At 65.1% G+C, this 27,698-nt stretch overlaps 1 protein-coding gene across 1 annotated transcript in view; it reads right to left on the reverse strand.

Annotated features, from left to right (window-relative positions):
- CELSR1 (cadherin EGF LAG seven-pass G-type receptor 1) overlaps positions 1 to 27,698 on the reverse strand; it is a 99,904-nt gene that overhangs the window by 54,290 nt on the left and 17,916 nt on the right. The window contains exon 2 of the mRNA XM_054719646.1: positions 9,617 to 10,255. Coding sequence (XP_054575621.1) covers positions 9,617 to 10,255 — 639 coding nt within the window. The remainder of the gene's footprint in view (positions 1 to 9,616; positions 10,256 to 27,698) is intronic.

Below are 27,698 nucleotides of genomic sequence, written 5' to 3' on the forward strand. Positions count from 1 at the left end.
CTGATTGCCCCTAATCACTCTGCCTGCCAGCCTGATCGCCCCCAACTGTGCCGCCCTTCTGGCCTGATCACCCCAACTGCCCACCCCACCAGCCTGATCACTCCCAACTGCCCTCCCCTGCCAATCTGATTGGCCCCAACTGCCCTCCCACACCAGCCTGATCACCCCCAACTGCCCTCCTCTCCTGGCTTGATCGCCCCTAACCACCTCTGCCTTGGCCCACCACCGTGGCTTTGTCCGGAAGGACGTCCGGAAGGTCTCCCGGTCTAATTAGCATATTACCCTTTTATTCGTATAGATAACTGTTCACCATCGCCCTGGTGAGCTCCAAGAGAACCTTCCCGAGAACATTCCCAAAGGGCTGAGCCAAAGGACACACGGTTCCGTTTGGTATTCCCGAGCTGCTGCCCCGAGATGCCCAAACTCACACGCCTCACCAACACCGTGGTCAACCCGTGAACACTGCACGGATGACCACTGCGTCCCACGGGTGTGTGTGCGCATGCATTCCCATGAGGCTCAGCATCTCCCTGGCAGCCCATGTCCGCCTCTGTGAACTGCCCCCTCGCTCCTGTGCTCATGGTCTGTCTGTGTTCCATCTCCACCTGCACTCACCCTTCCACACACTCCCGGTCACACACGTGCACTAGTACACACTTCGCAAACACTCCCCACACGTCCGCCCCCACACACCTTCGCACACACACCGGCCGGTGCTCCTGGCCTCTCCCGGGAGCCTGCGGCCTTACGTGCTCGGTGTCAACTCCCAATGCTCAGCTGAAGGCGCCGACTGCCCTTCAGACACTTCAGGTTCTCTAATCTCGGCCGTAAAACCTCTGTGACGTCCGGGAGTGTTTGCTCGCACGTCGGGGCCAAGTGCAGCGTTCTGGAATAATCCAGCCACCGTGAAAGGACAGGGTGGGGCGCGCTCCCCCAACCGTGACGGCAAACAAAGGAGGGAGCACGGCCCTTCCCGCGCCCCCCCCCCCGAGCCCCTCCCCTGGGCTCTGGTCCAGAGGGGCCCCGTTTACCCGGTGACCGCGCAGCCCACGCTGGCGGGGCGCTCCCAGCTCTGCCTCGGCCGTGGCCCGGGAGGCCCGGACTCACTCCCCTCTCACCCACCCTCGGGGCCCGGCTCACGTGGCCTCCACCACGTCCTTTATCTAAAGGGTCACCCGCACCCCGGCCCAGAGCAAGGACCCCGTGAGCCAGCTCTTCGCGTGAGAAGGCCCGAATTCGCCTTTGCCGCCGTGTCCCTGCTTCCAAACGCGGCTTTCTGGGGCCGCGGGGAGACCTCGCTCCCCAGGCCGCCCCTGTGACCGGAGGGGCTGACGGGGGCAGGGGGCCCATCCTGCCACAGCCACGCAGGGCCCCTGCTCCCACGCCTGCAGGTCCTCCCGCTGCCTCTACACCCCACTGCCCGGTGCAAAGGGCTGAGCGCCCGCAGACCCCGCCGCCTCAGGTCAGCGGCACGAGCACCACGTCCCCTGAGCGGCGCCCGTTTTAGCTACAAAGGCATTTCTCTGCATCTCCAGTCGCAGGGCAGTGTGTGCTGGGCCACTGTTCCAAGTACAACAAAGTGGTGGCTTAAAGCCACAGAAGCGAACTCTCTCTCTGCATCCGGAAGCCCAGCATCCAGGAGTGGGCGGGGCCAGGCTCCAGGGCGGGTCCTTCCTGCCCCTCCCAGCCCCTGGGGGCACCAGCACTCCTTGGCTTGTGGCTGCTTCACTGCTGGGTCCTCACACTGAATCTGGACCCGCCCTCTCCTGTCTCTCAGGAGGTCACCAATCGCTGGATTGTAGGATGATTTCATCCTGAGAGGAAAGTCACGTCTGGAAAGACCCTACCTTCAGAAGAGGTCACATTCTGAGGTTCTGCACACAAATTTGGGGAGACATCGCTCAACCCACTACTGCAGCCTCTGTGTTTGTCCTGAAAGTAAATCATGGTACGTGTGGGCGTCTGCAAACTCTGTGACCTGAGGCTACGCAGCACCTGAGCCTGGGGGCTGCGCACCGGATCTGGGGTCCCCAACAGACTCTGGGCCAGGCCTGGGCCCCACATCCCATCACCCATCCACTTCTCCCCTCGTTTCCTCCTCTGCAGCCCAGGCCTCAAACCTGATCTTCCCGTCACCAAGCCTGCTCCCCGGGGGGGGGGGGGGACCCCACCTGGGGGAAGGCCCGCCCCCTGTCCAGGGTGGAAGCCAGGAGAGCCCAGGGCCCAGCCCACTGCCCTGCCCCCTTCCCCCTTCCCCCACCAATGCCATCCCAGAGCCCCAGGTCACCCCCCTGCACCTGGCTTACCCACTCCGTCGGCACAACCACAGCACCACCTCCTCAGGGGCCCTGCACCCCCGCCAGCTGCCCCCCACCTTCCACACCCACTGGCTGGCCGGGACCCTGGGGGAGAGCTGGACAGGATGCTGCCCCGGCCACGCCCTGGCTCAGGACCCAGCCCGCCGCCTCCGGGCCTGGCCCTCCGCCCCCTGCCCAGCCGTCCACACGCGCCCACCTTGCACGCGGGCCACAGGTCACCGGGCAGTTGGGGACCCCCAGGCAAATGAGGGAGGCCCTGCACATGCTCAGTAGGTCATCACCACCACCAATGACAGCCAGTGGACCGCCTCTCGGGCCGGCCTCCTGGCACCCGGGTGGCTTCCCGGCCCTGGTGCTTCAGGAGGCTTCGCCCCCCAGCCTCACGGGTCCAGGTGCCCAGGACAGACGCCGATGAGCCCGGAATCGCCCCTCTACAGAGTGCCAGTCCCCACGCAGGGGGCGCAACTGTCCCTGGGCAGTGTCTCCCGGCTCTGGGGCGGGGCACGGCCTGGCCTGGGCCAAGCCCAGGACGACGGAGCACAGAGTGAGTGCCCAATGAACGCCCGTCGGGCCTGGAGGGGCGCCGGGGAGCGCCCGGCACCCGCAGGCCCTCGCCAGCGCCGGGGAGATGAGGTCACGCAGGCCAGGATTCCCCCAATTCCAAGCCAGTGACGAACGCGGCCGAATTCTAGCAGCAGCACAATGCGTGCGCTTGATGCCGAGGCTGGGAATGTGCTGATGCAACAGATGAAGAATTCTGCAGCCCAACACGCCCTTTTCCGAAAAGGCGGTGAGAACTCAGCATTCCGGTTCCAGGTGAGCGGCGTCGGCCCAGCGCGGTCCTCCCCCTGGTTCCAGAACCTTCCTTCAGGCCCGGGTGCCCCCGGCGGGGCCTGAGCAGGGTCTCCTGCAGAGTCCACGCTGGGGCTCCCCACGGCGCCCACCCCACTTTGTCTAAGCCGTACACTAACCCAACCATGTTGTCCTTCAGTGTGATATTCTATGCGGCGCTAGCAAGTCCTACCAGCCAGCACTGGGGGAGGGGGCGCTGATTCGTAGCGGGCGCCCATTCCCAGGGCGGGCACTACCCCCCTCCTCTACCCCCACCCCCCTATCCCCCCCCCCACCGCCGCCCTCACTCCCACCACCATCTCAGCACGGCCAGGTCCAAGCTGCTGCTGGCGTCACTGAGCAGGAAGTTGGAAAGAGACGGGATACGAGCGTTTTTTATTCTTTTTCCTTTTTTAAACGACTTCAGAGAGGAAGGGAGAGGGAGAGGGAGATAGAAACATCACTGATGAGAGAGGATCATGGATCGGCTGCCTCCTGCACGCCCCACACTGGGGATCGAGCCTGCAACCCGGGCCTGTGCCCTGACTGGGAATCGAACCCTGACCTCCTGGTTCCTAGGTCGACGCTCAGCCACTGAGCCACGTGGGCCGGGCTAGTTTGTCAGTCTTAGCGTCATCTGGCCTTAAGTAAATCGGGTCACGTCCAGGCCACCCGTGGCCATAGCTGTAGTGTGGCTCTCAGAAGACACTAGTTCAAGGAAATACACGTCCTCAGAGGTGCGTGCGGTCAGGGTTTAACGCGATCTTTTCTAGGGAACACACGTGGGCTTCTCCTCATGTCCCAGAATTCTGCTTGGAGGCAAAAGCTTGCCCGGAGTCATGCTCAACCTGGAGGAAAACCCCCTGCAGCCCCCCCCACCCCATTACGGCAGCCCCCCCCCCCTCCCGCCCCGACGCCGGATCAGGTTCACCCGGGCAAGCCGATAGCCTCGCTGAATAATGCAGCCGCCCCACCCCTGGGGATGACAGACAGGCCTGCAAACGCAGAGCCCCCACAGAAAATGCCCCCCCCCGGCCCAAGAAAAAACCCCTCAACCACCAAACTGAAGCTCCCAGGAGCCAGGGCCCCAAGGCCCCCCAGTCCCCCTCACCGGCTGCCTGTCCAACACCCGGCTTGGCACGGGGACGAGGGGCCCTGCCCGACTGCCCAGGGGCCCCAGGCCACAGTGTCAGGGCCGCAGACCCTCAGTTTTAGGAGCTGAGTCCCCTGGAGAGGACCCCGCCCCGGGGCTAAGCCACGGCTCCGTGCGGGGCTCACCGAGGCAGCTGCTGAGAGGCCGATCCCGTGCGGGAACTCTCACCCCCCCCCACCTTAGAGACCAGGAAGCAGGCGGGCACGGCGTGTAAACCCACCATGTTTGTGTGTAACAAAAGGAGTCTCTAAAGATCAAGGAAGCGGGATGGAAGCGCAGGGCTGGGAGCCTCGGAGCTGGGCTTGCAGGAACGTGTGTGGGAGGTGGAGACGGGAAGAGAGATGAGGGGGGCGGGGCGGGGGGGGGGCACAGCCAGGCTGAGATCCCCGGGCCAAGCCCCCAGACGGCCAGGGAGGGACAGCCGGGCCGGGCGGGCGTGCAGGTGTGACGGCTCCTGTTTTCCAGTAAAGACATCGCCTCCCAGTCCTAGGGAACAGGTGAGCGCTTCGAACCAGAACCGCTCCCCTTCCCGAGGGCGGCGAGCAGCCTGGAGTGCGGGTGGAGACAAAGCTCAGGACACGCAGAGCACAGAGGGCCGGGCGCCACCGGACGGCGACCTGGAGGCCGGCCTGCCCCGCGGCGCCCGGCCTCTCCCCCGAGGCGAAGCCTGGACGGGGTGTCCACCCAGCACAGACCCGGTCCACAGCGCACAGCGGCTCCTGGCAGGCTCCCCAGCAGGGCGGGCGTGAGGCGGCGGGAAGGACGGGACACCGCAGGGCCCCGGAGGGGCTGAAACGCCTGAACTCTGACAACGTGCCGTCCACCGGTCCCCCAGGCCTCAGCGCCCCTTCCACCCCCCGCCCCCGGCCACGCACACAGCACCACAGCCCGGACAGAGGTGTCCGAGCAAGCTCCGGGCCCGGGCCTCAGTTTCCCCAGCTGGACGCCCCTCCCTGACGCAGGAGTTCTGTTCCCTGCCCTGGAAAAGGAGCTCGGGAGAGAGGCGCTGCCTCGGCCAAGCTCTCGGGGGAGCACCTGGCTCCTGGGCCTTCACTGTGATCCCGGTTATCCCCTGACTTCCGAGCCTGGCGGCCCCCAGTCCACGGGGTGCTCCCCATCCCCCCCATCCCCCCTCCCCCCCCCTCCCCCAGGCCCTCACACCTCTCCTCTCCCTTTGTTTGACTTTCTCGCCTCCTGGTGAGGGCTCTGCCCTGAGCCTCCTCCACCGCCCAGGCCCCCCCCAGCCCCCACCTGCACCGCCCCGCCCCTCCCTGCACCGCCACCGCCCCCCGCCCCCGCGGGCTTGTCCTGGGCTGGGCCTTCTCACGGTGACTTCATTCTTGTCTTTGGAGCAAATTCCCAGAACCCCAGACACACCCATTTTTAAAAATAAAAATAAAAAATGCACCCCAGCAGGGAAGAAAGAGAAGGTTCCGTGGATCTGCGGTGCGGCTGTTTGGACAGGAGCCAGCCTCCCCGAGGCTGAACCCGCACCTGGGGAAGCCGTGCACGCGGCCTCCGGTGCGTAAAGCCCAGCCCCGCCCAAGCCCACCGGCCCTGCCTCCCCGGAAAGCCGCCCCCACCCTCCCGCCCCTCCGTGCACTGGGGGGTGGGGGGAGGAAATAGCCCTAAAACACCGTCCCGTCTTCTGACCCGGGGGGGGGGGGGGGGACTTGGGGGGCGAGGCTCTGGGCTCAGCTGGCGGAAAGACAGCCGGGGGCGGAAGGAGAGCTGCCAGGAGTGCCCCGAGGCTCGCCCCCCCCCCCCTGCGTTATCGGTCGGGGAACCGTGCCAACCCACACGGCAACGTGTCCAGACGCAGCCGGAATGCGCGCTAGCACCCCCATCATCCGCACGAGCAGCAGCCCAGCCTCCGGGTTCAAACCCCCTTCCTGCCGCGGGAGGCCGGCTCCTGGGAAGGAGCACGCAGGCCGCTTCCTCACTCACGCCGCCCGCCAGCCCTCCCTCCGCTCAACCGCAGCTCCAGCGCAGGCCTGGCCCCCGGCCCCAGGCCCCCGGGAATCCCGGCACCAGGCCCCAGGCCCCAGGCCCCAGGCCCCAGGCCCCGGCCCCCCGGCCCCCGGGCCCCCAGCCCCAGGCCCCCGGGAATCCCAGCACCAGGCCCCAGGCCCCCCGACCCCAGGCCCCCGGCCCCAGGCCCCCCCCCGGCCCCCCGGCCCCCCCGGCCCCCGGGCCCCCGGCCCTGGAGAGCAACCAGGAGACCCCCGTCCACCCACACCAGGGACGGGGCTCAGTGGGCGCTGACCGGCCGTCTGGGGTTGCCCCTCGGAGGTCCCCACTGCGCCTCCAGAGAAACATCGGGGACAGCCAGCCCCCCGGGTGCCAATGGCCCCGGCCTCACGTACTCATTCCGCCCACGGACGTGTCCGCAGTGCCAAGTGGGTGCCAGGCCCGGAGGGAGCCAGGGGTGTGGTCAGCAGGATGACGGAGCCCCCAGATGCCCAGCCCCTCCTCCCTGGGGCCTGAGGACAGGGGACCTCACACTGTCGGGGTGCTTCCCAGGCCTGCTCATTAGGGACCCTGACCCGGGCGTGTGCTGGGTTGCTGGGGCCCGAGGTAGTGACCAGGATCCGCGGGAGAGGGAGGGGGCGAGTGGGTGCAGGCGCTGGGACCGTGGAAGCCGAGGATGAGTGAGGTGGGGATGGGGCTGCGAGCCAAGGCGTGCAGGCGGGTGCCTCCCGAAGCTGGGAGGAGAGAACCTCCCCCAGCGCCTCCGGGAGGGACGGCAAGAGAGCAGCTGTGCTGTTTAGCCCCGGCCGGGGGCTTTGTCCCAGCAGCGGAGGGACAGGGAGGAGGGGTGAGCAGGCGGGCCCAGCCCTGCTCTCCTGGGCCCGGGGTCTGGCTCCGGCTGCAGAACCAGCCGCCTTCCACAGTGGACGCCGAGAGCCTGGCCGGCCACGGGGCCCGTCTCCCCTCCCACACGCAGGGGGACGTCACCAGGAGGTTTTGATGGCGTGAGGCATGTCTTTGGGCCCGGCTGGTGTGGCTCAGTGGTTGAGCACTGACCCATGAACCAGGAAGTCACGGTTCCATTCCTGGTCAGGGCACAGGCCCGGGTTGTGGGCTCGATCCCCAGTGTGGGACGTGCAGGAGGCAGCCGATCCATGATTCTCCCTCATCATTGATGCTTCTATCTCTCCCTCTCCCTTCCCCTTACTCTCTGAGACCAATAAGAATATTTTTTTAAAGAATAATAAATGGGACCCTAGGCCGAGAGGCCTCAGGGCCTCTGTGCGGCCCAGCGACTAGGACAGGAGCGCTCCCCTGAGGCGGCCCTCCCTCCCGCCAGCCGGCCATGTCAGCAGCACAGGAAGCCGCCCGAGCGCCAGGCCGGCTCGCTTACCGGGAGCGCGTAACGAGAGCCTGGCGATGACAGCGCCGCTTTCACCGGGAAGAAACGAGCTCAGTTATCTCCACGCAGGAGCGGGCTTCAAAGGGGAAGGAAGCGAGAGGGAGGGGACGGGGTGCCGGCCGCCAGCCCCCGCCGGCCTGTCTGCAGGGAAACGCACGGGGTCACCTGAGTGCCCGAGACGTTCAGAGGGCCCGGCCCCGCCTGCCGTTTCCGGGCGATCCTGGCAATGACACCGGGCCGGTCCCTGCCATTATTTCCCTAGAAATGACTCTCGTGATGAAAACAAAATTTGAGAACTTGGGGCGTTTTCAACAGGTCAACCCTCCTGGGCAGGGATCCAGGGGCCCACAGGTCCCTCGTGGCCTCTCGAACCCCAGCCTGCTGCTGCGGCCCATGAGGCAGGGCTGGGCTCCTCGACCGCATCAGACCCCAGCCTCGGCTTCCACCCAATTGTGGGGTGCTGGAGGGGTCCCCCTACCAGGTCCCCACTGACACGTCTCGACCAGGGAAAGGGCCGATGGCACAGCCACCCTGGGCGGCCCCCCGACGGGGCAGGGGCAGGTGTGCGTGTCGCTGGCAGGCACACAGCAGGTAGCCGATGAAGACTCACGGAGTGCGTGAGCGGCCGCACGCGGGCTGACTCCGGGAGGGCGGGCCTTTTCTGGGGGGCGTGGGGCTACAGCACCGGGACAGAGGCCGAGGCCAGCCCCACGCCATGAAGCGGGAAGGAGAGGGAGGGGCGGACACCTACCACATGGGGACCTCCTCGGAGCACGGTGCCACTAAGACTTGGGGGGCAGGGGGTCCAGGTCACCTGGGCAGAACCGGAGGCCCCCCCCCCGACAACTCAGGAGGGAGGAAGGGGCCGGGGTCTCCTCTGCCTCCCTTCTCCCCCACCAGGAGCCCCCGCGCAGCCAGTTCAGGATCAGCACCCGACCCGGTGAGTGAGACGGGGCAGAGCCTTCCGGGCCTGGGAGGACAGGACAGGACAGCTGGCCACCGCCGGGCGGGGAGGGAGGACACGGGGCAGGCAATCCAGTGCCTCTCCGCCGCTCGGCCGTTCCCGCCGGCAGGTGACCAGGCTGGTGCAGAGGCAGGAAGCCGGGTCGCACACCCTCACGCCCTCTCCCCGGAGGCGGCGTCTCCTCCTGCTGGCTGCAGCGCCAGGCCCGCCGCCCACCAGCGTCCCCCTCTTCCTGCTCAGAAATGCCTGCTAATCCCGAGCCCCGTCTGAGCTCGGCAGACCCGAGTCCACAGCTGTTTATTCGGAACACGAGCCTCGGGCGGCAGGCGCTCTGGCGTCCGGGGTGAGCGCAGCCCCGCCCGGTCCCAAGACCGCTCCCCACAGGCAGGCGGGGGGGGGGGGGGGGGGGCAATGTGTTCCCAGCCCAGAGCAGGAGCCGCCTTTCCCCGGGGCTTTCGGCGGCTCTGCGGTTTCAGCTGCTGCATGGGCTGCCGCAGGCGCGCTCCACGCGTGCCCGAGCTCCCGGCAGAGCCCGTGAGTCACTGCTACGGGGACAACTAGGCGTGAACGCAGCGATCTCCTTCCAGGCCCCGGGACTGAGGGCTCCCGCTTTCCACCCAGTCACGCCCCACGGCAACCCAACGGGGTGCGGCCCCCAGCCCGGCCAGCCTGCCTGCAGGGAGACGAAGGGCTTTAGATGGGAAGCCCCTTCCCAGGAGCGCCGAGGCCTGCGGGGCCTCCCAGGGGGACTCACAGGAGGGTGACCGACGGCCCAGGCCAACGGGGACCTCAGAGCTGGCGTCAGAAGTCACCTGACGGGTTGACCCCCCGCCCAGCATCGGCCCGCCTCCACGGGAGGAAGGCGGGCAGAGGGAACCCCCAGAAACCCCAGCACGTGGGGGACGGGGCCTTGGGCCAAGCACAGGTGCCGGCCCCCCACGCCCCGCCCCCCCCGCGCCCCCGGGACGCACACCTACCCGTGAAGCCCTCCTGGCACGCGCAGGTGTAGCCGCCCTCGCGGCTGCGGCAGCGGCCGTGGGCGCCGCAGGGGCTGGAGTAGCAGAGGTCCACCTCGGTCTCGCAGTAGTCGCCCGTGAAGCCGGCCGGGCAGCGGCAGCGCAGCCCGTTGACGGGGTGGATGGGCCGGAAGAGCACGGAGGCGGAGGCGATGAAGGGCGCCGAGGAGTCGAAGCGCAGCACCGACACGCACTTCATGTAGTTCTCGCACGGCTCGCGCAGGCAGATGTTGTCGTCGAAGGGCAGCACGCGCTGCGCGGACACGGCGGTGAGCAGCGTGCGGTTCAGGTAGATCTGCTCCTGCAGGTCCTCCGAGGGGAAGAAGCGGCCGCGGCCGCCGCCGGGCAGCAGGGCGGAGAAGGTCACGTTCAGGATGCGGGCGCGGACGTCCGTGTCGTTCTGGACGTTGAAGACGAAGACGCCGTCCTTGCTGGTGGACAGCACGGCGGCCACGCCCTCCACGAAGCGCCACAGCAGCGGCGACAGGAACTGCTCCTGCGACATGTCCTCCAGGCGGACGGTGATGCTGTTGGTCAGCATGTCGTCCGTGATGATGGTCACCCGCAGGGTGCAGAGCGCCGTGACGCTGTGGACGCCGTCTGCGGACACAAGGGGCAGGTCACTCCACGCCTGCCCACGGTGCCCGGCCCCACCCGTGACCCCTCCTCCCTCCACCCCGGCGTCCGAACGCCCGGCCCACCACGTCTGTGTGGCTCAGAAGCCCCCAGGAGACCCCCCCACACACACACTGCTCAGCAGGATGTCCACGACCACGGGGATCCGGCCCCTCGCTACCCCTGAGACCCCCCAGCCCCCATGCTCTGCTGCAGACACAGGGGACCCTGAGCCGCAGTTTTGTGCCTCTGCACCTGTTCCAACCGCCAGGAGACCCCTCCGATCCCACCCGGGCCTGTGGTGAAGGCCGCTCCCCCTGCATCTCTGGGCCCCGCACAGGACACGCTCAGCGATGCTGCTCTAGACACGCGTGCATGGGGACGCCGCACCTCAGCCACACAGAGAACACGTCACAGAGCACGGTTCTGAGGTTCTGAGACAGCAAAGGGCAGGACTTTGGGGGTACAGAGCTGAGCAACCATCTGGTCCCAGGGGCTCCCCGTGATGGTGATGGGCCCCCGAGGCACAGCCACCCCCCACCGGGCCTCCCCGCCTCCCAGGCCCACCTCGACTGTGCCGAGGACCCCGAAAAAGCCGGGCAAAGCCACATCCTCTGACTCTCACACTCAGTGTCCCCGCAGCCTGATCTGCCCCCTTCCCCTCCCTCAATGTGGCTCCCTGCCCAGCCCCCCCCCTTTCCATGGTGAAAAGCCCCCCCCCCCCCCCCCCCCGCAGCACAAAACTTGTGCGAACAATGGGAAATGGAAGCGCTCCCAAGTCACAGCACGCTCGGTGCTCCGTGTGGCCGTCCCAGCGAACCAGAGGGTCCGGCCGGTTCGGAGGAAACCGTGAGGAACCGGGAGACACGGGACGCTGCCTACGGGGAGCACGAGCCGCTCCCACCCCAACACCGCTCCCCACCAACACCACTCCCCCCCCCCACACACCGCTTCCCCCGCCCACGCCGCTCTCCCCCCCTGCGCCACTCCCCCCCACCCCACGCTGCCGCCCCCCCCACGCCGCCGCCCCCCCCACGCCGCTCCCCCCCAATACCGCTCCCACCCCAACACCGCTTCCCCCCACCCCCACGCCGCTCCCCCCCAACACCGCTCCCACCCCACACACCGCTTCCCCCTCCCCACGCGCCGCTCTCCCCCCACCCCCACGCCGCTCCCCCCACACACACTGCTCCCACCCCAACACCAATCCCACCCCAACACGGGCTCCTGGGGCGGGGCGGCGCTCTGCCACCAGCTCATCTGTCCCCCGAGGGCCCGGCGGTCTGCGTGACCTCGGCGCGGGGAGCGGGGAGGGGGCTGGAGGACGGGGTCACAGCCAGGGGCCCACACAGCCAGGGCGGACGTGGACAGCCCAGACCCCGTCTGCAGCTCACAGCAAAGGGCCCGTGGTGACCCCGGGTAAGCGACGAGGAAAAGTGAATGAAAGCAAAGGAAATGGCAAGGCACACGGGGCGGACAGACCTCCTTCCTCCCCACACGAGGGCCACTCCCCCCACAAGGGGCTCCTGGGATGTGGGCTGGACGGCAACTGCCCGTTTCCCTCCACCGTGGTCCTCACACGGCAACCCCAGCCGTCGTCCCGCGTGGCCCCGATGGCACCCGGAATCGGACCCACGCTGCCTGCCCCACCTCATGGTCCTACAGGGTCTGCCGTGTCAGCTCCCCGCCACCCGCCCCCTCCTCCTGCCCCAGGGCCTTTGCACGCCTGTCCCGTGCTAGGAGCTCTGCCCTCCTTGCCCCACGGACATCCAGGTCTCAGCTGACTGCCCCTCAGCACAGGGGCCTTATTGCACACCCCCTCACACTCTGCCGCACCCCTACTTTAATCCCCCAACAGGCGCAGCTGCAGCCTGATTTTATTGTCATATCTGTCACCCCCCGCCCCGCCCCCCGCGGGCCCACGAGGACTGGGAACCTGCAGGTCTTGTTCCTGCCCAACGCGTCTCGTCCACCGTCCAGAACAGTTCCTGGCACCGGAGCTGCTGGATAAACATTCGGGAAGCGGGAGGCGGGAAGGGGGTGGGGAGGGCGGTAAGAATGAGGTTCCAGTGGCTTCTCTTTCACCCCGAGACTGACATTTGCACAAACAGCATCGAGACTCCATTTTCCAGGTGAGCTGTTTTTCCTGGGTGTTTCTTTTCTTCTTCTTTTCTGTGCTAAGGCCCATCCCACCACCCAGGTCAGAGGTTCCTGTTTGCTTCCTGGTGGCAGTTGTTATGAAACACGCCTTTAACCTCAAACCACACGAGGACGTGATCTGGCCCAAGATGAGGTTTTTTAAAGGTGCTGATTTTTAGCTCACAGCCCAGCGGGTCCTGGGTGCTCCGGGCTACCCCGCCCACCGGGGCGGGTGGGGGTCCGGTGCTCAGGCCCTCCCGCAGGCAGCCCAGGAGGGCACCGTGCATGGGACGCCCAGGAAGACACGCCACGTGGCAGGGACACCTCTTCACTCAGGGACAGAGCGACTGAGCAGGGAAGAGCGCTGACGGTGACCTCCCGGTGGAGGCGCTGGGAAACAAAGCAGGCACCTGTCAGTCACCACCGACTCCTCCCCACACCGTGGACCGTTCCGGGCACCAGCTCCTGGGAGACAATGGAGCCGCTACGTATGTGTCGCCCACGCTGGGTTTCTGAGCCCCTCACCTGAGTCACAGTGGGGGAGACAGAATGGATGGCAGGGGGCGTGGCTGTGTGTGCCGGGCCAGCTCAGCCAAGGGTTCGGCGAGCCTGAGGGAGGGCCGGTGAAGGATGAAGAAAAGACAGAAAGAGAATAAGCTGGGTCTAGGTGGATCTCCTGTGCCTGGCTGAGGCCACAGAAAGATCCAGACGGCAAGCTGAGCCTTTATTTTGTAGCCAGAGGTAAACAAGGTAGTGGTCACCATAGTTACAATGCTCTTGTGAGTTTCACTTGTTTTGGCAGCACTTGCTGCACCTCCCACAGCCCATCAGCTACCCAGGAAGGATCTAGGGGGCGTCATAAGGTCAAGCTTAATTATGCTAAGAGGGCTGTGCCCTCTAAGCTGGGACTTGTTTGTGGCTTTGCCAACAGGTCAGTCCGAGGCTTGACCCCACAGCCGCTCCCTACAGCTGTGGGCACTGACAGCAAACCCAGACGGTGCACCTGCGGGAGGGATGCATCTGCAGAAGGCCGTGCCTCCACGGGAGGCCGTGTCGTGCGCCTGTGGGAGGCCGTGCGCCCGTGGGAGGCCGTGCGCCCGTGGGAGGCCGTGCGCCCGTGGGAGGCCGTGCGCCCGTGGGAGGCCGTGTGCCTGTGGGAGGCCGTGCACCCGTGGGAGGCCGTGCGCCCGTGGGAGGCCGTGCGCCCGTGGGAGGCCGTGCGCCCGTGGGAGGCCGTGTGCCCGTGGGAGGCCGTGTGCCCGTGGGAGGCCGTGTGCCCGTGGGAGGCCATGCGCCTATGGGAGGCCGTGTGCCTGTGGGAGGCCGTGCACCCGTGGGAGGCCGTGTGCCTGTGGGAGGCCGTGCACCCGTGGGAGGCCGTGTGCCCGTGGGAGGCCGTGTGCCCGTGGGAGGCCGTGCGCCCGTGGGAGGCCATGCGCCCGTGGGAGGCCGTGTGCCCGTGGGAGGCCGTGCACCCGTGGGAGGCCGTGTGCCCGTGGGAGGCCATGCGCCCGTGGGAGGCCGTGTGCCCGTGGGAGGCCGTGTGCCCGTGGGAGGCCGTGCGCCCGTGGGAGGCCGTGCGCCCGTGGGAGGCCGTGTGCCCGTGGGAGGCCGTGTGCCCGTGGGAGGCCGTGTGCCCGTGGGAGGCCGTGTGCCCGTGGGAGGCCGTGTGCCCGTGGGAGGCCGTGTGCCTGTGGGAGGCACAGGTGGTCACGCAGGGCGGCACCTGTCTGGCCTCTGACTCTGGTGACAGGATACCCATTTCCACTACCACGTCCCCCGTGGAGGGTCCAGCCCTGGGGGCCGGGGGCAGAGGCCACCTGGGGTCTTCAGGGAGCCAGGGGCCCGCAGGACAGGGGACGGAGCTGCATCTGCGAGATGGGGTGCCAGGATGCCCCGAGGAGGCCGCGGGAGGGGTCTCCCAGGAGGAAACGCCTTGCTGCAGGCCTGGCGGGTCAGGGGTCAACAGGAGGCTGTGGCAGTGCCCGGGGCTCCGTGACAAAGCACCACAGTCTGGGCGTAGACAGAATCCCGTCGGACGCTGAAAGGGCAGAGCAGGACAGCACAAAATATACTGTACCCTCCACCCTGTGTAACTATGTATATAACTCCTTTTTCTTAGAAAACCGCGAGAATGTAACAATTGCATGAACCTGCCAATAGGAATGTAGAGAGGTGGACTCAGTCCACCTTAAGCAAGCTGCCCAGTGTGCCTTTGTGTAACTGGACCCCTCACCCTACCCCTGACCAATCATAAACACTCTCCCTGCCCACTGCTTGAGACCCCCTTAAAGCCTTTGTGTTGGCGAGAGAAGCTCTCTTGGTCCCCGGTGAGCGGTGAGCGCTGGAGATGAGAGCTCGTGCTAGCACGAATAAAGGTTCTCTTGCAGTTACAGCGGGTCTTGGCTCCTTCCTGGGGGGGTTTTGGGGATTCTGAACACTGGGCATTACATTTGGGGGCTCGTCCGGGATCCCCAAGCCCTCCGAGGGACCCCCAAACCCGGAGAACCTGACTGGCCACGGTAGGTGTCTGTTTGTCTTTTGTCCCTTGTGTGAGCTCAAATCTGAATTTCTGGCAGTGCCCGAAGCGATCTAGGCGGACGCGCTGCTGAAGGATCACGGGCAAGAGGCATCGGGAGACGTCTCGATCCTCTTTCAGGAGGGATGTGTATGTCCCTCAGGAGGGATGCATATTCCCCTCCGGTTTCTGGGACGAGGTGGGTCGCTCCCGCCGGTCGGCGTGAGGCCGTCGTCCACGCTTCTGGTTCTGCTCCAACGGACTCGCGTTGGAAGGATTTTCTTAAGGATCCTCTGTTTGTGTGTGTTGATTTGTTTTTGTTTTGTTTTGTGGACTCTCTTGACGGACATTATGGGACAGACTCAGTCCACTCCAAGTGAGTGGAAAGGGGAGCTTAATCTCCCCCCCCCCCCCGAAGGCCATAGAGCTTCCTCAGGCAAATTAATCAGGTGTCTGTTTAAACTCTGGTAAATATCTAGTAGGAGTCAAAAACTCGGACTGTTTGGTATATAAATATAAATGTGAAAATATTTGTTATCTCTTTCTGCTGTTTAATTTATTTAAAGATAGGGCGGACCTGCTGTGGCGGAATACAAAGGTCTTTAGCAGCTGCTGAGACACCTTTTTCAGAGTCCTTTGTTCTCTGTCAGAGAGGGAATCAGCCCACTTAGATGATAAAAATTCCTCTGTTTGTATAAATGAAGGTTTCAGTTTGCTCTGATTTGTGAATTTACTGTATTAAATTGAATTTTAAAGTTCTAAGATTGATTTAAAAGTATCTGCTAGCTCTCATAAACACCTTCTCGGATTAGGTTAAAGCATACCCCACTAAGACAGAAACTACCTCTATAATTGTCAAAAAATTACTCCAAGAAATTATACCTAGATTCAGACTGCCAGTAATCATAGGATCAGATAACAGCCCCGCCTTTTGTAGCCAAAATATCTCAAAATATAACTCAAGCCTTAAGACAACCATGCGCAAGACTCAAAAAAAAAAAAAAATTTAACTAAATTTACCCTAAAAACCGGTAAAAACTAGACCAACCTCCTACCCTTCACCCTCTTATGGGCCAGGTGTACCCCCTACCGGTAGGGGTTTCCCCCTTTTAGAGATCATATATGATAGACCTCCCCCTGCCGTTTCCTTTCCAGGGACAGGAAGAAACTGAAAACTAGAATTCATAACCATTCCCTTACTCAAATCCTTACAGGCTGTGCAGTATACCCAGAAAGCCACCCATAAACTTGTTCCTGTACAACCCTTCCAGCCCAAAGACTCAATATAGATAAAGAAATTCACTGCCCAAAAACTCACCCCAACCTGGAAAGGATGCTACACTATTATCCTAAACACGCCCACGGCTGTTGAAGTAGACAGCGTCCAGACCTGGCTACACCACTCCCAGCTCCTGCACCAGGAAACGGCCTAGATCCTGGCAACCAGCGGCCTCACCCGTGAGATCCCTAGCCTAAACTCCACGCAGGCCAGAAGAAAACTCAACACCTGCAGGAGAAGAACTGGAATTCACTGTGGACAGTACTGTTGGGGACTGTAGTACTAAAAACCTTAACCAGAAATAAAAGACAAAATAAAAATGCAAACCGTCTCATGATTGAGCCGGGTGTCCCAAGACAAGGGGGGAATGAAAAGGCAGAGCAGGACAGCACAAAATATACTGTACCCTCCACCCTGTGTAACTATGTATATAACTCCTTTTTCTTAGAAAACCGCGAGAATGTAACAATTACATGAACCTGCCAATAGGAATGTAGAGAGGTGGACTCAGTCCACCTTAAGCAAGCTGCCCAGTGTGCCTTTGTGTAACTGGACCCCTCACCCTACCCCTGACCAATCATAAACACTCTCCCTGCCCACTGCTTGAGACCCCCTTAAAGCCTTTGTGTTGGCGAGAGAAGCTCTCTTGGTCCGCGGTGAGCGCTGGAGATGAGAGCTCGTGCTAGCACGAATAAAAGTTCTCTTGCAGTTACAGCGGGTCTTGGCTCCTTCCTGGGGGGTTTTTGGGGATTCTGAACACTGGGCATTACAGACGGGAGGCCGGGAGCCCGAGATCCGGGCGTCGGCAGGGCTGGCTCCACCGGGGCTCCGGTCCGGCCTCGCCCAGCGTCCGATGTCACCGCGATCCTCGTGTCCTTGGCTTGTCCACACGTCCCTCCAATCGCTGCCTCGTCGTCACGTGGCCGCCCCCATGTGTCTGTGTCCAAACTCCCCTCCCTTCAAGGACACCAGGGTGTTGGGCCAGGGCCCACCTGGGCCAGCTGACTTCGTCTCCACGCTGCGGTCACAGCTGCACAGCTGCTGTCGCTAAACACCACCCCCAGTTCCAGGTGGACGCGAGCTGGGCAGACGGGAGCGTGGGGGCCGGTGGGGGCCCTCGATGCTGCCCGCCGGCCAGGCTTAGGCGGGTGGACGCGGGAGGAGCACCCACATGGTGTGACGCGGGCCTGTGCGCCCGGGCGGCCCGCACTGCCCGCGGCGGCTCCGCGCTAACGTCCTCCCTGGTGCTGCCCCCCGGGCCTCGCCACAGCCCGCCCGGGGCACCACGGCGGGCCCTTCACCGACGGACACTGAGGCACAAAGAGGCTGACCCAGCCCTGGCCGGTGCGGCTCAGTGGATAGAGCGTCGGCCTGTGGACTGAAGGGTCCCGCCTTCGATTCCAGTCAAGGGCACGTGCCTCGGTTGCAGGCTCCTCCCCGGCCCGGGCCCTGGTCGGGGCTTGTGCGGGAGGCAACCCATCGATATGTCTCTCTCATCGGTGTTTCTCTGTCTTTCCCTTTCTCCCACTCTCCCTAAAAATCATTGGAGAAATGTGCTCGGGTGAGGATTTAAAAAAATAAGTAATTAATTAAAATAAAAATACGTAAAAAAGAAGCTGACCCAAGAGCCCGGCCGTGGTCACAGGGGCAGCAAGTGGCAGGCGCAGACCGACGGGCTCCACCCACCGACCGCGCCGAGGGCGCCGAGGGCCATGGCCGCGGCCTGGGAGGCGCATCCAGAACTCGGAGGAGGAGAGGCGGCTGCTGAACGGCCAGCCCAGGGGTGACAGTGAGCCGGGCCGACGGCTGGGGCCGCAGCGGTGCCAGGAGAGGAGGGCAGCCCCGTGGCCGGTCACCCACCCTGCACCTTGCGGACTCGGCTGCCCCTCGGCTTCTGTAGCCCACGCCCTGCCAGGCCTGGTTGGCACAGCCACGATGCCGGCCACGTGGCCGCATCCACAGGGCGACGTTGGCTGTCCGGCCGGTTTGGGACAAAGGCTGCACTCCGGCCCCTCGTCCTGCCCCTCCCGAGGCCTCACCGGGGACGGCCCAGAGCGGGGGCCTCGGCGTGGATTCGGACGTGGGGTGGGTTGTTTTCGAGGCCAGACCGGGAGCAGACAGACACCAGGGCAGCCTGGCCTCTCCTTCACCGACAACAAGAGCTGAGCCTAGAGCCCACGTTTTGGGATACGATGCAAGCTCACTTCCCAGCGGGCACCTGGCCAGTGCGGTGCCGCGCGTGCGCCCCGTCGCGGAGGAGGGGCACGCAGGTGCGGCAGACCCCCCGCCGCGCACGCTGGCTCTCGGCGCTGCTCCCCTGGCCCTCAGGAGGGGCCGGGGGGGGGGGGTGAGAGACTGACATCACATCGTGAGGCCCCGGGCACTGCCCGCAGCGTCCCTGTGGCCCTCGGAGACCCTGGGCGGAGCCCTCAGTGACCTCACCCACTCGCTGCCCCCAGCATCCGAGGGGACAGCCGCCCACCGTCACCTCCGCCTCCACACTTCCAGGCACCCCCCCCCCCAATGGCGTGAAGCATTCTCTTTCGGGGAAAAGATCAAATATTGGCCCAGACGTCTATTAATTTGCAACTTACGTGGCGAGAACAGAGAAGTGGGGTGTTCTTTCTTCCTGGTTAAATATTTGCTAAGAAATTCCAATCCCACATCTCAAGAGCCCGAGCCAGCAGGGCAGGCCCTGGAGGGGGAGGGGGAGCTTTCGATGGTTCACCAGGCCTCCCTCCCGCGGCCCAGCAGAAACCTCCCCGCGGAGAACGGAGAACGGGGCTCCCCGCCCGCTTCTGCACCTGCAACGTGCTTGTCCGCGGCCGAGTCCCATTCCCTCCTTCCACCTCGGGGTCCCCCCTCCAGATGGCGGGCAGCCCCGCATTCAGAGGGGACAAAACGCTCCCCGGGTGGGTCTGGTGGAGACCAGCTCTCCCTCCTGTTTGCCCTGCGGCCCCCTCCCCCTGACTCCCTCCTCCGTCCCCCGAAATCAATGAGCTGCAGGCCTATTCAGAGGAGGGCGCGGGAAGATTCCAGAAGGCTCAGAGCTGCACTGGGACGGACGAGGCCGAGGGGCAGCGTCCAGTGAGGCTCAAGTCCCCCCTCCCCCGGTGCCGACACCTTCCCTTTCACAGCCCCCGGGGCTGAGCGGCTCCAAACTGCCGAGGGGCGGGGGCTTTGCCTCCCACACAGGCCGTCCTGCCGCCCAGGTCTGCGGGGCGCACGCCGGGCCGGGCAGTGCCATGGTCTGCGGAACGGGCTGGACCGGGGCGTCAGCGGCCGCCACGGGCAGATGGAGAAACAGAACCCGTGCCCCCTGGAGGCAGGGTGGGCTTCCTCACGTGACACTTCGGGGCCACCTGCTCCGGCTCTTAGTCCCGTCTCAGGTCCTTTCCCCGTCCCACCGGACCCAGTCCCGAATGTTCGCTGGGATGCGTCCTGGCCCGATGCCCCCCCCGCCCCCCCCCCCCCGTCAGCCCTGTTCCCGAAGGCAGCTGGGTCTCCCCTCTGCTCCCCTGCTCCCCACCTTGCAGGTCTCCGCTGAGCACCTACTGTGTGCACGGCCAGGACCTCCTGCCCGCCCGCCCTTCCTCCACTTAATGCCCCCTCACCCCACAGACACTCACACGCTCCCACATTCACACACACACATACACACTCACACACATACACACTCATACTTACATACACTCACACATACACACTCATACACACACACTCACACCTCCGAGCTTCGGAAGGAGAACGCCGACTCCCGGCGCCCCCGTGGCGCCCCTGGCCTGGGCCTGCGCAGATGGAAGAGATTAATCTAATATCAGATACCGTGCTATTAAGTGATTAAGAGACGACTTAAAAGTAACAAATTGGAGCTCCCTCCGACGTGCCCCAGGGGCACAAGTTCCCGGGATTCCGCCGCTGACGGCATTACCGCTCATCGCCCGCTCATCGCCGGAAGATGGTCTGTGCCAGGGATCCTTTAAAGATCCGAATCTGCAACTCAACCCCAGCAGCTCATTAGCATTGTCATCACTCACTCACCCAGCACCTATGCCCAGCCCCGGACCTGGAGACCCAGGACCCACAGTCCTGCCCTCCTGGGACCTACGCGGGTGGGCGACAGCCACGGTGTGAAGTGTCCTGGGGGATGTCCAGGTGAGAGTGGGAGGTGTGGGGGAGGGGCGCCCAGGGGGCTGATGGGAGGTGTGGGGGAGGGGAGCCCAGGGGGCTGATGGGAGGTGTGGGGGAGGGGCACCCAGGGGGCTGATGGGAGGTGTGGGGGAGGGGCGCCCAGGGTGCTCATGGGAGGTGTGGGGGAGGGGCGCCCAGGGGGCTGATGGGAGGTGTGGGAGAGGGGCGCCCAGGGGGCTGATGGGAGGTGTGGGGGATGTCCAGGTGAAAGTGGGAGGTGTGGGGGAGGGGCGCCCAGGGTGCTCATGGGAGGTATGGGGGAGGGGCGCCCAGGGGGCTGATGGGAGGTGTGGGGGAGGGGCGCCCAGGGGGCTGATGGGAGGCGTGGGGGATGTCCAGGTGAAAGTGGGAGGTGTGGGGGAGGGGCACCCAGGGGGCTGATGGGAGGTGTGGGGGAGGGGTGCCCAGGGTGCTGATGGGAGGTGTGGGGGATGTCCAGGTGAAAGTGGGAGGTGTGGGGGAGGGGCGCCCAGGGGGCTGATGGGAGGTGTGGGGGAGGGGCGCCCAGGGGGCTGATGGCGGTGGGAGGCACTGCCCGGAGCCTGAGCTGCAGGAGGGGGGCACTGCGGGCGGGAGAGCAGCTGGTGGTTTGTGGTCAGCAGTGCTCAGGCTGTACCCAGCCCTGTCCCCGCACGGCCCCGGGGGCAAAGGTCACTGTGGTGCCCTCCCTCCCGCTCCGAGCAGAGCTACCCCAGGCCCCGTCCTCCCTACGTGGACACCGGACGTCCTGGGAGGTGTGGCTGCCGAGCCTGGTGGGCAGCAGGGAGGAAACCGGTGCGTGGGGCACCCTGGAGGCACCAGTGAATCGGGCGTGCGCATGTGTGTGTTCACCGGTGCCTGCGTGTGTGTGCACACATGTGTGGACCCAGTGGGCCTGTTGGGGGTGTGGCTTTATCACCTCAGTCCCCCACTCCAGGCCAGCACCTGAGAAGGCAGGGGTGCGGAGGCCCGCCTGGCACCAGGGAGGGGCCCGGGCGCCCACACGCCTCCCCTGCCCACAGGGACGTCTCCAGGAGCTGGGCCCCTGCCCTGCACTCACCCCTCAGCGGCGGGCGGGCGGGCGGGTCACGGTGGCAGGAGGGACAGATCAGCTCCGGTCACCGGTGTGCCCAGCGCCGCCGGGGCGGCACCTGCTGTTCTGCACACGGGGCTGTGCTGCGGGCGGGACCAGTCCTGAGGCCTCCGGGATTTTCCTGAGCTTGGAATTGTCAGCCAACAGACTGCGGTGGGCCCAGCCTCCAGCTGTCACCACCCAGTGCCAGCCGGCCACTATCTGGGGTCACTGCTCCATGCGGGGGGGCGAGGGGGGGGTGCGCTGTGAGAAGGCACGTGTAGCTAGTAACTGGGGCCAGCTTTGCTATGGCTCCTGCTCGGGGCAGAGCCGACCTCACTCACCCATCCCCTTCCCAGCCCCCGAGGGTTAATGAGGCGGAGAAAGGAGGCCAAGTCTGGGGCCCCGACCTCTGCAGACTCCCCGACCGCAGCCACGTCCCCGGCCAGGCCGCTGCAGGCCACGGAGCCAGCGCCGGGGCAGGCCACGGTTCTCTCTCCCAGCCCCGACAGCAGCTGCAGGCGGCCCGGAAAACCCGTGTCCGCCCTCTGTGGCCGCCGGGTTCCGGGGACAGCAGTTCCCAGGCCCAGAGGTGCAGACCCAGGCCCAGCTGCCGGCCTGGCCGGGGAAAGCCATGGGGAGCAGCTGAGAGAGCCGCCCCGAGGACGGACACTCCCAGAGCCCATGGGGTGCGTGCAGGGACCTAGGAGCCGAGAGGACCCAGCCTCACACCCCGCACCCTCCTTTGCGGCGGATGAGACAGGAGCCGGGGAGAGGTTTCCCAAGCTCCCAGGAGCTGGGCCCTGAAACCGGATCTCCAACCCGCCCCCGCCCCCGCCCTGTTCTCGTCTAAACGTTTCATGTCACAGTGAGAGACAAGCCACAGGCACGCGTGCCCCTGGGCACGCCACGCCGCAGCCATGCCTTCCCCCAGAAAACCCCTCCGAAGCGGGGAATGGCCGAGCAGAGGGGACCCTGGGCCTGCAGCTGTGTGTGCAGGTGGGAGCGGGGAGGGGGCTCACTTTTAAAACAATAGAAAAACCTACACCAACGCCTGCAGAGGCTGCCCCGCCCATGCTTGGCACAGACAGGTCCCCAGTGTCCCCCTTCTCAGCACCCTCCACCCCGAGCACCTGCGGCCTCCCCTCGTCCTCCACTAGGTCCCGGCCAGTGGTTTCACTTCCCTTGTTTTATAGGCCAGGCCTCAGGGTCAGAGGCTCCGCAACCCGCCACGGCCACTCGGCCGGTTAATGACGCGGGAAATGCAAACCCACGTCTGTGCAGGAGCACGGCGCCCGCTGCCCACGGCGCCCGCTGCCCACGGCGCCCGCTGCCTCTCACCCAGGGGCTTGCTCTCTGCCCCCCGCCCACCCCCCCCCCCCACCCCAGTCAGGACACACAGCAGCAGCACCTTCCCAAGCAGGTCGCTCCGCCCAGCACCGGGGACGGGTCACCTGCACTGAAGGACGCAGAACCACCCGCTCCTCGCTGCGCCAGCCCCCGTCCCCCAACAGCGCCTAGTGTCTCCTCCGGGGGGCGGGGGGGGGATGAAATCACCCCACGTGAGAACCACTGTATCACACAAACCTGGATGTCGTTTTGTCTTCTGTTTTGTTTTTTAATTTATATTTTTATTGATGTCAGAGGAAGGCCTCCTGCACGCCCCTCGCGGGGGACGGAGCCCACAACCCGGGCCTGTGCCCCGCCCGGGACTGGAACCCTGACCTCCTGGTGCATAGGCCGACGCTCAATCAGGAGCCACGCCGGCCGGGATGGAAGGGGTTTTTTTGTTTTTAAAGTTCTTATAAACTAGCAAACAGGAGAAAAGTTAAGTCACTTATTCTCTTTAACACCTGCAGGCATTGAGGCGGGCTGAGTTCTCGCTCCCACAGGGAGGGACCCTCTCGAGTCCGTGGAGAGGTCCTCAGTGAGGACCCACAGCAGCGGGAAGCACCCTCAGGGAGGAGGCCGGCCGAACCTCCCCAGGCGCGCCCTGCAGCTCTGAGTCCTTTGGCCCTCGTGGCTACGGGCATCCTTTCCTACACGCGGAGTCTGTTTTCGGGGCCCCCCGTGTTTCCTGTCGCCTACCTGGGGGTCCCTGGCTGCCGGCGGCCTGGTCATCGCAAAGGCCTTCCAACAGCCTTGCCGCCCAGCGGACCGGCCCCCACCGTGCTCTTCTTCAAACGGCCTGGGCTCTTCTCGGCCAATGTTATTCACATGCAATGTAGTTTACATATGAAACTTACGTGTAGGTTAGCATGTATTCACACATGTAAACGTGTCTTACATATAAATTTTGTATGTTTTTACATATACGTTTTAGAGTCCGCTTGTCGATTTTCTCAATTTCCCCTAAAAAACCCCGTGGGTGTTGGGTGGTATCACACTGAATCCACCCAGCCACCTGGAAAGAAATGACCGCGTCCCCGTGGGCTTCTCTCCGTGACCTGCACAGGTGTCTGCCTGATTTTATTACGTTTACTCCTGGTTACGTGACCTCCGCCTGTATGCCATCAGAACGAACACGCCCCGTTTCTCCCCGGGTCCTGCTGGGGCACAGACACACCTGGTTTCGTGTTTTACCCACGTAGCCAGCACCCGTGCTGACTCACGGTCCTTCGATCCTTCCCCTGAGCGCTCCGGGATTTTCCTCGTACGCACCGCTGCGTCGGGGAGTAAGAGCGGCCGTGTTCCTACCTACAGAGCATCTCGTTCACAGCAGCAGCAGCCTCCCACCATCGCCCCCACGTTAAAGCATCAGAGCCACGCGCGGTGCGGAGGTGAGACGGTAACACAGGGGGCACCTGGACAGTCCGGGCGGGACACTACACCCCAAACCAGAGGCCGCCCGAGAGAGACGAGGACCGGGCAGGTCTCGGCAGACATGCAAACGGCCCAACGCGACCAGCAGCCCCGCCCCGAGGAACGGGAGCCGGAGGGCGGCGAACTAGACAATGGACTGTTTTTACCCCTCGGGCTGGCACACGATCCGGGCAGCACTAACGGCCCGCGTGGGGCAGACAGAGGAACCGGCGTCTGGGCTGGTGGCACGCGTGCCAACGGGCGATGTGTTCTCAGAAGGCAACGTGGTGATCTCATCGGTGTGACGCCCACACCTTCTGCCGCGTCCTCCACGCCGCCCACCCGTTCCAGGGAGCCCCGGCACACGTGCCCGCCGCGTCCAGGGAGAGTCACCGCGTGGTTGTAACAGCAAGATGGGACCCACCCAGGCCTCCACCACCCCGGCAGGGCTGCCCTGCAGGAACATTAAAACCGAATCGAGCCCGGCCGGCGTGCCTCAGCAGCCGAGCGTCAACCCAGGAGCCAAAAGGTCACCGGTTCGACCCCCAGGCCCGGGCTGAGGGCTCGATCCCCAGGAGGGGGCGTGCAGGAGGCCGCTAATTGACAATGTTCCTCGCTTAGCGATATTTCTAGCTCTCTATCCTTCTCCCTTCCTCTCTGAAATCAATAAAAAAAAAAAGAAAAAGAAATATGAAAAAAACCAAAACTGAACCGAGTGCCCCTGATCCATCCACCCTTAACCCCACCATCTCCCAGCATTCTCTGCATTCGCCCCGCAGAACCCCAAACTGCCCTCCGAACCCCTCCACTGCACGTCCCCTCCCCAGAGCCAAGCCCCGCCCCCCTCAGAACACACCAGCCCCCAGAAGGGCCCTTGTCCCTGGGAATCTCCTCTCCTGCGTGACCCCACCCCCTTCCCGCGCCCACAGCAGCTCGGCGGCTCCACGGAAAGCCGGGCTCAGGGCCCCGAGGGACCCGGCCACACACCGGTGCCGGGTTTCACCTGCGGCTGGAGGTGCCCTTTCCAGGGAGCCCTGCGGCCCCTCCCCCAGGGCCTGGGATCACATTTACAGGGATGGCGGTAACCATGGAAACGGGGAGTCCCGCGCAGGCTGGCGGCCAGGCGGTTGATGAGTAACCTTGGGGACAATGACAGCGGCGGCTCTGTGCTCTTTCAGAGGCCGGCGGGCTGAATGGGAGCCCGGCACAAAGGCCGCTGGCGAAAGGACAGGGTCCCAGTGCCCGAGGGCGCGTCAATGACACCCACCGCCGGTCACAGACGAGCAGAGGTCGGGGCCCACCCCTGCGCTGCGGGACCTCTGGGGGGCGGTACATGGGACGTGGGCTGTCCTCCTTCCTGAAACGCACTTTAGAGCCGTGTCCCCTCTTCTCCGGGCGGCTGGGGGCCTGCGAGAGCAGAAGGAAGCCCACCCACGGCCCGGCCTGGGGTCCGACATCACTGGGGACTGGCTCCGACGGGGCCGCGTCTCCTCACGGCCGTCTGTCTGGGTGGGGAGGCGGCCTGCGGCCCCTTTCCCCCCATCACCCCGGCACCGGCGATCCGTGATCTGTGCCACGCGGCGGCCCACAGCAGGCAGCACCTCGGAGCCCGGTGCTCTGGGCAGGCCTTGCCCCCCGGCACCTGGTCCCCTCGGCCCCCGGCCCCATCCAAGTCCCCGCACGTCCATGGCGGCGTCTCACTTCCTGGAATCCTCACGCGTTTCCCAGACGTCTCCTCCGGAGGGGCCTCCAGAGCATCCGGTGTTTGAGATCCGGAATAAAGAGGGGCCGGCTGCCCGTGAAGACACGGGCACGTCCACCCCGCACGCCTCCTGCCACCTTCACTGCTGTCCAGTGCGTGTCCGTCGGCTGCCGGCCTGGCTGTGGGCTCCGTGATGGGGGCACCGGCTGGCAGTGCCCACGCCGGTGCGTCACCCTGGCTGCTGTCACTGGCCGGCCTGGGTCCTGGCCCACCCGCCTTCCGCAGCCACCACCAGCCAGGGCCCCTGTGAGACCCAGTCCCCGGGCGTGGCGCCCCTTAGGGGCTGCTGGGACGGCCCGGAGACCTCCGCACGTGGTTTCCATCAGCCCGGCCGGCGTGGCTCCGTGGTTGAGCACCGACCTAGGAACCAGGAGGTCACGGTTCCATTCCCTGTCAGGGCACATGCCCAGGTTGTGGGCTCGACCCCCAGTGTGGGGCGTGCAGGAGGCAGCTGATCCATGGTTCTCTATCTCATCAATGTTTCTACCTGCTCCCTCTCCCTCCCTCTCTGAAATCAGTACAAATATATTTTCTAAAAATAATAAATAAATCGTGGCTGACAGCCAGCAGCCCTTCTGGCCACAGCAGCCCCGAGAGTGCCCGCCTGGTGCTGGGGACACAGGGGTGTGTATGCCCAGGCCCCTGCCCAGGTGGGCACGCAGTGGCCGCCTCCCAGGACCCGGGGGGCCTCTGGGGAGCCTCGGCCCAGCAGCCCCTCCTGACGCCTGGGCCCACGGCCCACCTGCCGCCCACGCTCCGCCATGCCCTCTCTTCTGGGAATTGGGGCCCCCAGGAAGGGGAGCTCGAGGAGGCCCCTCCCACAGGCATCTGTGCAGGTAACAGTCGGACCCAGAAACCCTTCCTTCCCCCCCAGACGCCCCTGCATCCCACTCCCTCCCTCCGTCACCTCCACAGCTGTGACCACAGCAGCGAGCCGACCTCGGGCGCTGACCGGCCCCTGGACGGAGCGTTGGGAGGGCAGTAGGTGCGCTTTTAGGGGCTCCTGCGGCCACACTGTGCGCCCAGCAGGTGCTGCTCACCATGTCTGTGCTGGGGACCAGGGCGGACGGCGGGGGAGGGGTGCCTGTCGGGAGCAGGGGACTCAGAACAGCAGGGAGCTCTGCTTTCTCTCCTGTCAGCTTGTCATCGGCTCGGTCACGGGGTCACCCAGGCCCCGCCCCGGCCCCGCGGCCCCTCCGCGCCCTCTCGGAAGAGTCTGCTGGTGGCATCTGTCACACGTGCGCGCCCGCCCTCCCTAAAGGACCGCGCTCACTTGCCAAATTCCGAGCATCCCGCTGCCCGCGCGGTGGCCCCCACCCCCTCTGCTTTGGACAATGACGCCGCTGAGCCCACGCCGCAGCTCTGCTCGAGGTCAGCCTGCCGCCCCATTCCGTGGGCCGTCTCCCCTCCACGACGGGAGCCCGGGTCTGGCTGGCGGGGAATGCCGGTTCCGAGGGGGATGTGTTAGGCGTTTATAAATAGCGCATTCCCCCGGGCACGGCTGAGGAGACCCGCAGCGTGGCGACCGGACATCGCGGTGACCGCAGGGCCGGCCGCAACCCGTGTCCCAGAAGGTTCTGGAAGGCCGCGGGCCTTCTGGTTTCGTTTCCTGTCCCAGGCAGGACAACAGAGCCCAGTGACTTCTCCACCCTGTTTTAAAGGTGGCATAACGCAGGCCCAGCCGGT

This window comes from Eptesicus fuscus, chromosome 7 (assembly GCF_027574615.1).
Source record: "Eptesicus fuscus isolate TK198812 chromosome 7, DD_ASM_mEF_20220401, whole genome shotgun sequence".
Classification (NCBI taxonomy): domain Eukaryota; kingdom Metazoa; phylum Chordata; class Mammalia; order Chiroptera; family Vespertilionidae; genus Eptesicus; species Eptesicus fuscus.